Below are 16,288 nucleotides of genomic sequence, written 5' to 3' on the forward strand. Positions count from 1 at the left end.
GTGTTTCTTTAGTCTCCATATGCTTGTACAAGTTCTAGCTTTCCTTCTGTGATAGACTTATTTTCATACCACTGCGGTATGGAAAAGATGCTTGATCTGATTTCAATCTTCTTAAATGTGCAAGGCATATTTTGTATCCTATCATCTGATCTTTCCTTGAGAATGTATAATATGCACTTAACAAGAATGTGCATCCTGCTACTGCTGGAAGGAACATTCTAAAGATGTATTTTGGCCTGTGTGGTCTAATGTGTGTTCAAGTCCATTGTTTCCTTGTTGATTTTCTGTCTGGTGTATCCACTGTTGAAAGCAGAGTATTGAAATCCCCTACCGTTATTGTATTGTCCATTTCTCTCTTCATTTTTGTTAGTATTTGCTTAATATATTTAGGTGCTCCAATGTTGGGTGCATATGTATTTATGACTGCTATATCTTCTTTTTTTAAAAGATTTTATTTATTTATTCATCAGAGAGAGAGAGAGAGAGAGAGGCAGAGACACAGGCAGAGGGAGAAATAGGCTTCATGCAGGGAGCCTGACATGGGACTTGATCCCAGGTCTCCAGGATCACAACCTGGGCTGAAGGCAGTGCTAAACTGCTGAGCCACCAGGGCTGCCCCTGCTATATCTTCTTAATGGATTAATCTCTTTATCATCTTTGGCTTAAAGTTTAAATTTTGTCCAATATAAGTATTAGCTACCTTGCTTTATTTTGGTTTCTACTTGTAGGGAATATCTTTTTCCATCTGTTTACTTTGTGTCAATGTGTTATCTTGAAGCTGAAATAGATCTGTTGTAGGCAACATACAGTTGGATCTTGTATTTTATCCATCCAGCCACTCTGTCCCTTTGATTGGCAAATTCGATCAATTTCATTTAATAATTATTGATATTTAAGGACAAACTAATGACATCTTATTGTTTCATGGATGTTTTGTATGCCCAATGTTTCTTTTTTTCCCTCTGTTTTATGCCTATCTTTGTAGATAGGTTATTTTCGGTTATAGTGTGCTCTGTTCCCTCTTCTTTGTCTTTTGTGGATCTACTCTAGTTTTTTGCTTTGTGGTTATAATGGAATCTACATAAAACATCTTACAGATAATTTAGTCCATTTTGAGCTGATAGCAACTTATCTCTGATCACCTATAAAGGATCCAGCCTTTTACTCCTCCCTGTTACATTACTGACATCACAATTCACCTCTTTTAATGCTGAGTATTTTTTTCAACAATTTATGCTACCTATAATTCTTTTTACTTCTTTTCCTTTAACCTTTATATTTAGTTGTGTGGTTAATATACTGTCCTAATACAGAGTTTTCCTAAGTCTCAGTGTATATTTTCACTTTTATCTCTGAGTTTGTACTTTCATATATTTTCATGTCACTGATTAGCATCTTTTCATTGCAGCTTGAAGAATTCTTTCAGCATATCTTGCATGGCTAGTCTAATGGTGGTGAACTTCCTCAGTTTAGTTTGGGGAAGTCTTTATTTCTCCTTTGTAAATGAAGGACAACTATTCAACATAAAATACCTCGACTAGCATTTTTTTCCCAACATTTTGAATGTGCCATTCCTCTCTCCTGGCCTATAGTTTCTTCTGGAAAACCTGCTGATAGCCTAGAGGGTTCTGCTGTAGGTCCTATTCCCTTTTTCCCTGATTGCCTTCAAGATTCTTTCTTCATCACTGTGTTCTGAAAAATTCATTATACTGTGTTTTAGAGAAGGTCTTTTTGCATTGAGATAATAGGTGTTCTGGCAGCTTCATGGACTTGCATGTCCAAATCTTTCCCCAGGTTTGGTAAGTTGTCAGCTTTTGTTGCTTTATTATTTATTTATTTTTGGGTCATTATTTCTTTAAATAGACTGCCCTCTTCTCCCTCTCTGTCTCTAGAGTCCTAATTATTCTAATATTTGTTATTCTTTGGATTTTGGCGTTCTTATAGGCTTTATTTGGTATTTTTAAATCTTATTTCCTGGGGCAGCCCCAGCGGCTCAGTGGTTTAGCTCCGCCTTCGGCCCAGGGTGTGATCCTGGAGACCCAGGATCAAGTCCCATGTCGGGCTCCCTGCATGGAGCTTGCTTCTCCCTCTGCCTGTGTCTCTGCCTCATTCTCTCTCTCTCTGTGTCTCTCATGAAAAATAAATAAAATCTTAAAAAAAATATATTTCCCTTTTCTCTTACATATTATTTAAAATTTCCTATCCTACAAGTTACTTATTCTTCCTTCTGTCTGGTCTACCCAGATACTGATGCTCTGTTTTACTCTTCATCTCACTTGCTGAATTCTTCAGTTCAGGATCAGGATTTGTTTGGTTCTGTCTCTACCTCTTTTTTATTATCTCAATTTCTTTGGTAATGAACTCATTTTATTCATATATTTTACTACCGATTTCATTATATTGTCTTTCTGATTTTTCTTGTAACTCACTGCTTTTCTTCAAAATTGCTACTTTAAATTCGTTATCAGTCACATTGCAATACTCTGTGCCTTTGAGCTTGGTGGTTGGAGAATTACTATTTTCTTTCTGTGATGCCGTATTACCCTGATTTTTCACATTCCTGGGGTTGATGCATGTCTGCTCTCATATTTGAAGCAGCTGATACTGCTTTAACTTTTTGCCCATGGCCTTCAGCAGATGCAGTGTTACATACTCTGGTGGTGTTCTTAGGTGAACTTTTGTTTTTGTTTTGCTTTCTGTCTTTGCAAAAGTATATCTACTCCATTCTTCTTGTTCCCTCTTTTGGGCAGACTTTTAAGATTTTATATCTTTGGTTCTTCTAGTTTACCCAGCTGGCTATTAGAAACCTCTCCTTTGAATCCAGAAGATGGGGCTATAGCTCAAGTTTGTAGTTTGTCCTTGCCCACCAACCTTGGCCTGTGGCCTGTTTTCTTGGTGTCCTTCCTGTTCACTGGGGCTCACTTTTGTGGGTCCACTTGAGAGCACATTCAAGGAACCAACAGCACAGTGGAGGAGGTGTTGGTTTAGCATGGGTGTTTTGGGGTTCCTGCAGACCCAGTAGAAAGAAATCTGGGGGTGGAACTCCCAGAGGCTTGTGGGTGCACTGTTTGCTGAACACAATCTCTATGCCACCACCTGAAATTCTTTTTTTTTTTTTTTTTTTTAGATTTTATTTATTTATTTGAAAGAAAGAGAGAGAGCACGGCGAGGGTGAGGTGGGGAGACAGAGAAGCAGGCTCCCTGCTGAGGCCCAAGACCCCAGGTTCATAACCTGAGTCCTAGGCAGATGTTTAATCCACTGAGCCACCCAGGTGCTCCACACCATGTGAAATTCCATCTGCCTCTTTTTCAATATCTTCCTTCCTCCAGTGGAGAGCTCCCTCTTAATACTCCAGGAGCTGGAGGGGAGAAGTGGGCCTCTCCAGCCATATTCTGTTGGAGCTGGAGCAGCTGGGTTGTCACTTGCTGGTTTCCTTTTCCCTCTGTGGGAGAGATCACCTCCACTGGACCTACCAGCCTCTTTCAATGTCTCCTTGAAGGAGAGGTGGATCCGGGAATGTTTTTCTTACTGACTCTGCTACAATTAATTTTTTTCTTCCTTCCTTTCCTCCTCGTCTTCCTTCTCCTCCTCCTCCTTTTTTTTTTTTTTTTTTCTTTTTCTCTCCAGTGATATGCTGGAGTCTCCCTTTGGGAAGACTAAGCTTCTATAGAGTCTCCTTGTGCATGACTGCCAGCCCAGGACTGAACTCACTCCATTTTTTCCCTATAACAGGGAGAGGGCCTAGGCAGTGGTTTCTGACTCCACTGGTTCCACAGCCCGTGGGGGATTTGTCTGTACCTCACTGCCTGCACTGGTGGGTGAGGTTTCTCATTTTATACATGTTAACATTCTCTTATTTTTAAATATCAACACAACTATTTTCTAAGCCAAAAGAAATGAGTCTCGTCATTGGAGACATGGTCATGCAGGCAAAAAAGAACATTCGAAATTTAAAAGGAGAGAATATCCATCCTTATATGTGAACAGTGAATTGTGATTAGTGGCTGATTATTTTGAAAAATCTTAATGATAATAATGCTCTCAACTCTTCTAAATGGACAGGTAAGGACCATTTAACTTTGATGGAAGCTGGTGTTTGTGGGATTCATGTTAATGATTCACTCAGTCAAAAATCAGAGTTGTTTTTGTTTTGTTTTGTTTTGTTTTGTTTTGAATGCCTGCAGGCATTTTGCTGCATTCTGGCATCATAGCAAAGAATCAAAGCAGATACACTCTTTGTTCTCATGAAACTTGCAATCTACTATAAGTGATCCTAATATTCCCCCTTTTGAGATAAAAGGTACTGTGGGTTGTTGTCAGAAAAATATTAGCCACAGGCTTACACGTTTCTCTTTCATGCTGTAGTTCCCCCAGTACATGGATTTATATTAACAATCTAACCAAATTCTATGTATTTACAGGGAATTCTCCTGGTTTCCCAACCAGTGGGTTACTATAAATATAATTATATGCCTTACTCACATGTTAAAACTCACACAAGACATTTCCCTCTCCTATACCAGGAGTATTTGTGCCATTCCCGAATGACTATGTCATAGTATTAAGAAAGTCTATCTTCCCAGAACCTAATTTTAGCTAGTAGTCAATAATTTAAACACTAAAATTTCAGTTAAAGATGGACATACTATAGGAAGGAATGCTAATTCATGTTAGTACCTCAAATACAACCTAATATCTCAAAATATTAATTTAAGCAGCATGCTTAAAAAACAGAAAACTAGGTATAAGAATGTTTATAGTTTTTTATAGTTTCCTATCAATGTTCCATTCATTCACAATGCTAAAGTAAGGATTTCTAATCTAGAAATGAATAATGTGGGCACCTAAATTGGGATTATATGGGAAGATAAAAAATGATCCCTTAATTCAATTCCAAATTGCTGATATTTAGTTTCCTCCAAGTCAGATATCATTTTAGTTGTTTTGCCTCAACTTAAAAAAAAAAAAGAAAAAGCAAGAAGTAGCATTAGGAAAAGAAAGAAAAGGACGGAGAAACACAATATTTTGTGAGGCTTAGCTGGCATTTTGAAACAAATTGAAATCAAATAATTAATTACTTCTCTTCTGGGACTCACCACAGATTTCCAAAAAACAAATGGATTTAAGTAACAAGAGCCTGTTCATCGTGGGACATCATTTTAGAGATATCAAGACTCGAGGTATCAAAAGAATATTCAAATAATAGAAATAAAACATTAATTTTCATAATTGCTACTTGTCACAGCATGGAAACCTGGTAGAGGTATTAACTGCTCATTAGAAACATAAAAAACAGAAGAAACAGCCTTGCTTATAACAGTGCTGCATAGAGCTTATGTACTACAAAGAAATCTTAAACTGACTGTTTCTAAGATTCCAGACAAAGTATCGAGGGTAGCAACTAAATTATTCATTTTATTTTTAACTTGTTTTGAATTCATTTATAACCTTTAGTCTGTTGCCAGTGAGCTCTTACATTGCTAAATAAACACTTTGAAGGATAGTAAATGAACCCTGTAGAGAAACTTGGGAGGATAATTTGCTTTGTACACCTCGACTGGTAGCTCTTCCTTTCCTAGGTAAAACCATTTTAAGAAGTAATCCCTTTAACAAAACACATGTGCAAAAATTCAAATACCTGTTTTGTAGATTTGTAAATTTGCAAAAGCAATCAAACAAGAAGAAAAATAAATACTCGCAAAAGCAAGACCAGGGAAAAGAAGATTGTCTTGGAAAGAGTTGTTTCCAGCTTGTCCTGAGTTAAGAAGGAATGTTCAGTGCTAAGCAGCTAGCACTTGAGACCTATGAATTAAGAATTACTGGCTGGCAAAATGTGAAACCTAGAAAACAAACATAAGAACTGATACCGCACCCACCCCCCAAAAACAAACAAACCAAACCAAAAAAAAAAAAAAAAAAAAAAATCAAAAAACAAAACAAAATCCAAAAAACAACAGAAAAAAACAAACCAAAGAAATAAAAACAAAAACAATCCCAAAACCAAAAAACTTGCTTCGGTCACCAGTGGCAATTACTGTGAGCAGATTAACAAGAAAGCCCCTTTATTGTATTAGCATATCTACACCTTCTGTTTAATAATCTTATATGTAATTCAACCACGCTGAATCTAAGCTAATGAGGCATAGCTGTGATGATTCCCCAAATCTTTTATGATTGAAGACAACTAAGAGATTCATTTTTTTTATTTGTTCTAAGGGATAAAGTATGTGCTATTTGCTTAAACTGTGTCCTGTGATACAGACCTAAAGACTAGCTCTAGTGCATCCTTCACAGTCTTATGAAGTAGCTGTCGATGAAGGGATACTGAGCACTTTCATGCTCACTAATCCACATAGCACACTTACAAGCACATGTAATTGAATTACATTAACAATTCCAGTTAGAAATACACGACATTTGAACATTTTTCTTGAAAACTGCCATAGGGGTTATTTTAAGTCTAAGAAATGTCTTGTATCATCCAGGTTACTGTTTCATAACCTCCACAATGTCCATTGCTCTATCCAGAAATCAGAGTACTTACCACTTCAGATTCCCAAGTCCTAACAGAGAAGAAAGCCCAAAGCCCTGCTGTCTCAGTAACAACAATCAATAATCTAGTGGCCAATATTTGATCATAAGGAACGGAAGAAATCAAAGGACCATGCATGACTCAGGGAGATTTAGGAAGAAAAGTCTTTGGGGTAGAATAAAACCTAAGGAGAGCTCCCATGTGGAAGAACAGATGTGGACATTTTTAGAAGGGCTCTGGGCAGACAATATCCCCAGGAATTAAACTTTGGTGCTTTGTCTCTCCTAAAGTTCCTAAATAATTTCCATCAGTGACTCACTCCCTGATTAAATTAAAATCATGTAACCTAAGTGTGAAGAGTGCCCTGGAGACACAGAGAAAATCCAAAGCTAAGTCCCCTTCTGCATGGTGCTTCTCCCGTGTAGCAGAACCTGTCTTTTACATCATCCTAACTCAATTTTCTCATCTTTGTTGCCTAAATTAGAAGTCCAGATATCAATGGCCGTGCACAGGTGTGTTTTGTTTGGCTTATAAAAGCAAACAAAATTTAAATGAGAATGACATCTTAAATATACAGAATTCCCTATTCTTCTGACAAAAATAAAAAAAATAAAAAAATTTAAAAATGGAGGGTCTTCTTTTCTGCATGGGTACAAGTGAATAGAAACTGATACACTTCCCCTCCTCATTCTTACCAGCCACCCTGGCCCATGGCCTGAATTCCAATAGTCTAGGCAAATAAAATCAATACCATCTTCTGCCATTTGCCTAATGTCTTAGAATTTAGACACTCTATAGAAAAAAAGGCTCATAATAACAGCATCATTTGGGATTGTGTTTGTATGAGTATGACACAATTCAATTCTATATAATTCAGATTTATTAAACATGTGATTAAAACAAAGGATTTAAACAACAAGGAAAAATAGAATTAGAATAGAATTCTTTTTTCCCTTAAAGGTACTTTTCACCTCCTTAGAGCCCAGGGGTAATTTTCCACTAAGCTTCTCATCATTGTTAATAACATTAGCGTTCTGAAATTTAAACAGTAAATGAGGGGCTGCTAGCTTTCACAGAGTTGCCTTCCTCATACCAAGCATCTTGGCTTGCTGGCCTTTCTGAAGCCCATCTGCTTTGTGCATTTCTCCCACCCCTTGTTTTAAGGTCCTTCCAGCAACCCCACTGCATATCCGGTGCTAGTCAACAAACAGGCAAAGAAAGATCATTAATGGGCTGCAATGTACGATTTAATGTCAATAGAATTCTAGCTAACTTGAGGAAATAAGTAACAACCTATTTCCTTAATGCTTAGAAACTTTTCTATTTACTTATCATTTCACGGTTACATATACAGGAGGTTTGCAGCTGCTGACCTTTTAGAAAATGACTCTAGCACAAATGAAAAGAAGTAGGATGCATCATTGCATAGATAGCTTCACCAGAAATGAGCAGAGCCAAATTGTTTTCTCTTATGACAGTTGTCTTATAGGCACAATAAAAAGAGGATTAAAATACATGAGGAATTGGACATGATTTTTTTTTTTTTACATCAACATAGGTCTGACATTGACAAATGTATTTTGGATAGCTTCATTGAACTCCTTCATAATTTTTTTTATGAAAAAAAATCTCTTTCCTCATATCTGGGTACATCTTACACTGGAAATAGTTCAGAATGACTTGATGAAGACTGGAGAAAGGAAACAATAAGATGACAATAAAGAAATCCGTGACCATGACTTCGGTCCTATGCAACATTTACCAGCAATCTAGGCAGACAACCACTAATGTCATATAAAATATATAATGTCTTTGGCAGTTAAGAATCAAGTTAGAATGTTAAAAATTATAGAACAAAAAAAATATTTTCCTATTTATCCAGAAAACACAAAAGTGCCATATTTGGCTAAAATCGATTGCTTGATGTCATCATTGATCATACTTCATAACTCCATAGAAAGTATTAGTCTTACTTCAAAATTTGATAAGCTCATGCAGTCATCTGTTAATTTATCCTAATCTTTGCAGAATTTCTACCATTGCTACAGTTGCTATGTTTCATAGTATACAGTATGTAATTGGCTGCAAAAACCCATATTTTCTTTTGTTTTATTTTTTTTTATTTCTAAAGATTTTATTTACTTATTCATGAGAGACACAGAGAGAGGCAGAGACATAGGTGGAGGGAGAAGCAGACTCCCTGCAGGGAGTCCTATGTGGGACCCAATCCTAGGACCCCAGGATCATGACCTGAGCCAAAGGCAGACGTGCAATCACTGAGTCACCAAAGCATCCCTCTTTTGTTTGTTTTAAATGTACCTTTTAATTTTTCCATAGTTCAGATATAGAATTATCCTGGGATCTGGTGATGAAGACATCAAAGAAAGAGATAAACACGGTTTACATTAGCAATGAGACAACAGTGCACAAAAGAGATGGGGTAAAATGCCTACATAAAGTGGTGGTTTAAAACAAACATTTCAAACTAGCCCTCTCATAAGACATAATCACTAAATTCTTCCCTTGTTTTCATGAGTAAACCTCATACAACTTTTCAAAACGTAATATCTTAGAAGGCATCTTGTAATTCAGATTTTATTTAATATGTACATTTACGTAGGCAATACTCAGTTATTATGTCCCTTATCTGAATTAACCAAATAGTTATTTATCATAGAACTGAGAGAGAGAGAGAGACAGAGACAGAGACAGAGACAGACAGGAACAGTGAGACAGATAATTAAATCTAGGGACATATTAAACCACCGTTCCAGTTTTGGCACACTGAAATAAGCCAAGGAAAGGCCCAGCTAAGAATTTCAATGTTTAACAACATTTCTTTAAATATTTACACAAGCCAAGGAATCTATCTATGAAAACAATTTTTGAAACATCTTGCATCTACTAGGCAGTCCCAGGAATCATGGCTTCTAGGGAGTCTCTCGCTTTTCCTGAAAAGAACACAGTCGTCCCAGCTGCCTGACACCTGCCATCTAGGTTCCTTAGTAGGTTCTCTCTCTTGTGAATATCTCCTGCAGTCTCACATCTGTGGTTCTCTTCAGCTTCTACTGTGGGCTATTCTATAAACAGTCTACTCTTTTTCTTCTGATCGTAAAAACCTTCAGCCAGTTTAGATGCTTTTGTTTTTATAGAATGAAAAAGAATGAGTAAAAATAGATAAAATGGATGAGGGTGGTTCTGGACACTTGGATGTCAAAGATTTTCATCACATCACACTTGGTTTAAACTTTGGGAATTTTCATTAAAACATGTTAGTTACTCAAAGATTTTTTTTTTTTCTGTCCATGAGTGCAAGACCTCTTTTACTAGGCATGTCTGCAATTCCACTTGGGATCGTTTGGAGGTGTGCAGGGTGGAGTCTGACTAATTCTTTCCTATTAACTAAAGTATATGTAATTGACAGTCATAAAGGGAAAAAAAAAAAAACCATCAACATATAAATATAACCTCCCCTTCCTCCAAGTCTAGTAGTTTGGGAAATGGAAGGAAAAGAATTCTGAGGAACTTGAATACCCCTCCTACCATAACTGTTTCAAGTGAAGGACCAATCTCTCCATCCCTTCCATCCCTCCCCTAACTACTTACTTGGACTAAAGCAGTTCTGGGGAAGGAGCAACCAACTAAAGTCATCACTCCTGTGTTTTACCTCCTCTACCTTCCAGGAAGCATGTAGGGATCTATAAAATCCTCAACCTCACTAATACCCTGGCTGTGGAATGTTCCTTGAGAACTAAAAGGGAACTTCCTCATTAAGTCATCTGTGGCTTTCTTTGTTGGCTGCTACTTTCAAACTCTAGAGACCTAGATCATTTTATTACACTATACCCCAAAATAAATTCAAAGTGGATTAAAGACCTAAATATGAGACCCAAAACCATAAAATTCCTAGAAAAGAACACAGGCAATAATTTCTCTGACATCCGCTGTGGCAACATATTTCTAGATATGTCTTCTAAGCCAAGGGAACTAAAAGCAAAAATAAAGTATTGGGACTACATCAAAAGGAAAACCTTCTATACAGTGAAGGAAACAATCAACAAAACAGAAAGACAACCTACTGAATGGGAGAAGATATTTGTAAATGATATATCCAATACAGTCTTAGTATCCTAAATACTTAAAAATCCAATTAAAAATAGGCAGAAGATATAAGCAGACATTTATCCTAAGAAGGCATCCAGATGGCCAACACCCACATGAAAAGATGGTCACCATAACTCACCATCAGGGAAATGCAAACCAAAACCACAATAAGATATCAGCTGATATGCATCAGATATGCATCAGAATGGCTAAAATAAACACACACACACACACACACACGCATGCATGCATAAGAAACAACAAATATTGGCAAGGATGTGGAGAAAAAGAAACCCTCATGCACTATTGGTGGGGATTAAAACTGATGCAGCCATAGTAGGAAACAGTATGGGGATTGCTCAAAAAATGAAAAATAGAATTACCATGTGATTCAGCATATGGATTAATATTTCACTATTGACTCTCTACCCAAAGAATACCAAACTGTTAATTCAAAAAGACAAATGCATCTGTATGTTTACTGCATAGTTCAAATACAGAAGTAACCCAAGTGTGCACTGACGGATGAATGCATAAAGAAGATGTGGTGTATATACAATGGGATATTACTCAGCCATAAAAAAAATGATGGATCCAGAGAGTTTAATGCTAAGTGAAATAAGTCAGAGAAAGATAAATAGCATATGATTTCACTCATGTGGAATTTAGGAAACCAACAAGCAAACAGAAGAAACAAAAAAAATCACTCTTATTTGTAGAGAACACACTGATGGTTGGGAGAGGGAAAGAGGCTGCGAGGATGGGTTAAATAGATGATGGGAATTAACATTTATTTTGATGAGTCCTGAGTAATGTATAAAACAGCTAAATCCCCCCTGAATCTAATATATGTTAATTATACTATTTTTTTAAATTAATTTTTTTTAAAAAGCACCCCTCCATGTCTTTTATGGTTTAATAGCTCTTTCCTTTTCACACTGAATTTGTCTGTATATACCAGTTTATCCATTCACTTACTAAAGGACACCTAGGTCACTTCCAAGTTTCAGAAATTAGAGATAAAGTTGTTATAAACAACCATGTGTAGGCTTTTGTGTGGACATAAGTTTTCCAGAAGGGATTTTTAGATACTTTCATTTTACTGAACAAGAGGCTATGTCCTAGGTCTGTTTCTCTGTATGTGTTCTCCTCTCCAAATGTAATAACACACTAAAAAGTTTCTACATACGGACTCGTGAGTCTTCAGGTGGTTGGTCAGGAGCCACTGTGTGTCTATTTATGTGTTGACTTTCCATCCTTAAGACAGAAGCTGATTTTCCAACAGTTTTGAAGAAAATGAACTCCTGGTTCAGATCACGGGAGAGATAACGAATCTGTTATCAGTATGCTATTGAGAATAATGATCAAAGAGGGGAAGCATCTAATAGGGCCCAGACTCACAAAGAAGTTTATGGATCTCCACTGGTTACAGTTTTAATTCTTTCACATATACATGTCTGTGCAGATGCATTTAGCATAAATGCTAAGTATTTGAATTTACACATTCACAAAGAGGAAGTGTTCCCATCCCATAGAGTCTAAAAATTATGAATGATGTAGATGGGTGTGGCAAATAATGGACATTATATAAATGTACCACAATATAAGAAAATGAAGTATAATTTAAAAAAAAAAAAAAAACTAAGCTATTGGGCAGCTCTGAGTGGCTCAGCAGTTTAGTGCCACCTTCAGCCCAGGGTGTGGTCCTGGAGACCTGGGATCGAGTCCCACATCAGGCTCACTGCATGGAGCCTGCTTCTCCCTCTGCCTGTGTCTCTGCCTCTCTCTCTCTCTCTCTCTCTGCATCTCTCATGAATAAATAAATAAAATCTTAAAAAAATAAAACTAAGCTATTAAAAGCTGTACTTTAGTGGGTGATTTAGCAATAGAGATTATTTACCTATAAACATCAATAAAGTAAACCAAAGGCAAGTTGACATGCAATGAACTTACTATTTTAGCTTAATAAAGGATTTGCTCTGCCTTATTTTTTTTTTAAGATTTTACTTATTTTATTTGAGAGAGAGAGAAAGCACACAAGAGGTGGGGAGGGGCAGAGGGAGAAGGAGACAGAGAGAATCTCAAGCAGACTCCATGTTGAGTGTAGAGCCTGATGGGGGGCTCTAACTCATGACTCTGAGATCATGACCTGATCCAAAACCAAGAGTTGGATGCTCAACCAATGGAGCCACCGAGGCGCTCCTCTGCCTTTCTTTTAAGAAGTCCCAGAACCTTTAAAATTGATGTGTATTATATTGGTAAAATTAATATCCCCCAATTGCTTTATTACAACCAATTAAAAGATTCAGAGAAAGAGAAATTAAGAGCGTTTAAGAGCAGGATCAGAATTAATGGTCTTATTGGAAGTTTCATAGATTGCCTGAAGAAAAATATGAAACACATTTTCATGCATTGCTTCCTTCAGATTTTCAAGACAAGGATGACTGCACACTACATTATAATCTCTGGCAGAGGTTCACTTGATCATCATATTTTTAGAAACTTAATGTAAAATAAAAATGCAAACATTTAGTCTCTAGACAAGTATTTATATTTCTTGTGATGACACTCAAACGACTTTGGCAGGATGCTGAGGAGTTGGCAGTTTCTACAAAATATGCCAATTAAAGAACACAACGTTACTACACTGTATCATGTCACATTCTTCTAAAACACAAATATTGAACGTTTACCACATGCACCATAAAGCACTCTATGGCACTATCTCTGCAGAGCTCCTGGTCCTTTGAAAAGTGGGATGCATCATAACAAGGAGTTAAAATATCATCATTACTGTGGATATTATCACCTGTTTGGCAAAACAAGCCTTGTATAGAATCACATACTAAAACAAAGTTATTTAGCAAGAACTGTTTTAGTTTAACTCTACTTATATGTTCAAGTTAAGTCGTGAACAATAAAGAAACTAAAATAGAGAGTGTGGCCTTCAATCATTTTTTATTTTCTTTTTGGTCTCTGGTTAAAAATTCAAACTATCTTCCTTATAGAACATTTAGAAAATACAGATTTGTTTTTGAAATATAGATTTGTATTTGAAAACTAGTTAATGATAAATAAACCACAATTTTCTACATGTGGGACAGAAAATTTTCTGTATTTTTTTCATTTTCTGTAGACCCACATGAAATGTACTTCCAATTTATTCAAATGCTTCATAATAACTTGTTAGCTGTATATGCTTTCATGCTCAGTAAAGACTGGCTTTTTAAAAAAAGATTTTATTGGGCAGCCTGTGTGGCTCAGCAGTTTAGCGCCGCCTTCAGCCCAGGGTGTGATCCTGGAGACCGGGGATTGAGTCCCACGTCAGGCTCCCTGCATGGAGACTGCTTCTCCCTCTGCTTGTGTCTCTGCCTCATGCTCTCTCTCTCTCTCTCTCTCTCATAAATAAATAAAATCTTTAAAAAAAAAGATTTTATTTATTTTTTTTTTGTTTGTTTGTTTGTTTGGGAGAGAGCACTTGGGAGAGTGAGCATGGGGTGAAGAAGGGCAGAATGAGAAGCAGACTCCCTGCTGAGTGGGGAGCCTGGCAGTGGGGCTCAATCCCAGGATCCTGACATCATGACCTGAGCTGAAGGCTTAATAGACTGAGCCACCCAGACACCCTTACCTCGCTCTTTAAAAAATAATGAGAACACCCAAGTTTTTGTGATTTTTTTAATGTTGCTAAAATTTACTATAGATAATTAATTTTGTTTAAACAGAGGCCACAATGCTATGGACATTTTTGTCTGACTCCAAAGCAGATGCAGGAAGGAAAAAAAATATGCCAACTCTTCTAAGGAGTAAAGGAATGTCTCTAAATACTGCACAATAAAGGTATCGCATTTGTCATATAAGCCTTCAAAATATATGTAGGTTAAATTCCAGGAAAAAAAATAAAATTCTCTAATAATCTGCTTGATGTCATTTCTTTTAAAATTATATATATATACATATATATACATATATATGTATATATATATAATTTTATATATTTTATATACTTTATATATTTTATAACTTTTATATATCTTATAAATTTTATATATAATTTATAATTTATATATATAAATATATATAATTTATTTATATTTTATATTATATAAATATATGATTATATAATTATATAATATATAAGTATGTTATATATAATTTATATATGTATATATAATACATATAAATTATATATTATGTATAATTTATTTTTATTTTATAAATTTTTATGAATTTTATGAATTTTATATATTATATAAAACTCTAAGACAGACTTTTTCAAACAGATGGAAAGCACAAATGGAGCAGACCCAATGGAAGGTCCATTACAGAATTAATTCATAGACAAACTGAGCCTTAGAGCACACTCGCACACTTAGAGTAGTTTGAAATAAAACAAGGACTCCAGAGATACCATTTACTGCAGCCTAACAGAAGAGAAGAATCTGTGAACGCTTTCACATTAAAGATAAAAGAGGCTAGGAGAGAGTTGTAGAACAAAGCACCAAGTATATTTATTTTTGGTTTTGATAAGGAAAAGGACTTCTTGAAGAATGTAATATGGATTCGGTATTAGTTGCTAATTATGGCAGAAAACCTGAACCAACACTCGAGCTTCTTCCTCTGCTCTCAGGACCTATTGTCAGGTTCTCTGTTCCCAAGAATTTTCAGTTTTCCCATCAACCACCCCCAAATCACCATGCCTAGGGGCTATGGGGCTTAATCCTCACCAGGTTGCCACCAATGTAGGCTGGTAGTGGAAGGCTTACCTTCAGTCCACTTCTACTGGAGGAACGCAGTGTGTCGTACTCAGGTGACTAGATGTTTGCATGAGAGTCAACTCAACCTATTGACAAAGAACAGCACCAGCCATATCTGGATGTACTCTTGGACTGACCCTGGGTAAAATATTCCTTTTACAATCAAGAGCAAACAACCTTTCTAGTCATGGAGAAGGTTCTTGTTTATTATCCAGGTAAAGCATTTCCAGCATATGACCTAATTTAAACTCCAACAGGGAAGACGTTAAGGGAGTACTCTTTGTGGATTTGAGTTTCAGCCTTCACTTCCACAAGTAACAGATCTAAGATTAAAAGGAGAAATCCCTCTCAGCCAAGTCGTTGGTAAAACACGAAGCTCACTTACCATTCCGACTCTCTTCATCGATAGCAACTATGGTCGCTGGCGGTCCTCCCCTAGCTAGTTTGCAATCTAAAGAGAGAAAACAACCAAAGGTAAGAAGGAACGACTGCAGGGACTCACCCTGAGATGAAATTCATTGAGATACGTGTTGATGCTTAAAAAAGCAAAATCCTACCATCAAATCAATATGAATCATTACTTTACTTTGAATATTTTTTTTTTAACCTAAAGACATGTTCATGAGAACCACAAAGATTCCTTACAATGTCATAACACAATCACTTTGTACACCACAAAACTACTCGAATCTTACTGAGAAAACACCAGCACAGACCACTGGAGAGCAGAGGTCCTTCAGGACAGAGATAATGGGATGGTAATTTAACCCAAAGAAATAACATAAAGGAATGATTAACAAGGATAAATTGTAATTAAAGCTTCACAACAGAAACAAACATAATTGGACTTTAATTGTGATAAAGGGTCTAATTAAAGGGAGTGGATAGAATTTTAAT

The 16,288-nt window shown here is 36.3% G+C and overlaps 1 protein-coding gene across 16 annotated transcripts in view; it reads right to left on the reverse strand.

Moving 5' to 3' along the window:
• Positions 1 to 16,288, reverse strand: part of PCDH15 (protocadherin related 15) — a 739,593-nt gene that overhangs the window by 613,789 nt on the left and 109,516 nt on the right. For 13 of the 16 annotated variants that reach the window (XM_055322636.1, XM_055322635.1, XM_055322634.1 and 10 more), the window contains one exon: positions 15,777 to 15,842. The exons of the other annotated variants lie outside the window; for them this stretch is intronic. In XM_055322636.1, the coding sequence (XP_055178611.1) occupies positions 15,777 to 15,842 (66 nt within the window). The remainder of the gene's footprint in view (positions 1 to 15,776; positions 15,843 to 16,288) is intronic. 16 annotated transcript variants of the gene reach the window in all.

The sequence above is a fragment of the Nyctereutes procyonoides genome, unplaced genomic scaffold (genome assembly GCF_905146905.1).
Source record: "Nyctereutes procyonoides isolate TBG_1078 unplaced genomic scaffold, NYPRO_anot_genome, whole genome shotgun sequence".
NCBI classification, from domain to species: Eukaryota; Metazoa; Chordata; class Mammalia; order Carnivora; family Canidae; genus Nyctereutes; species Nyctereutes procyonoides.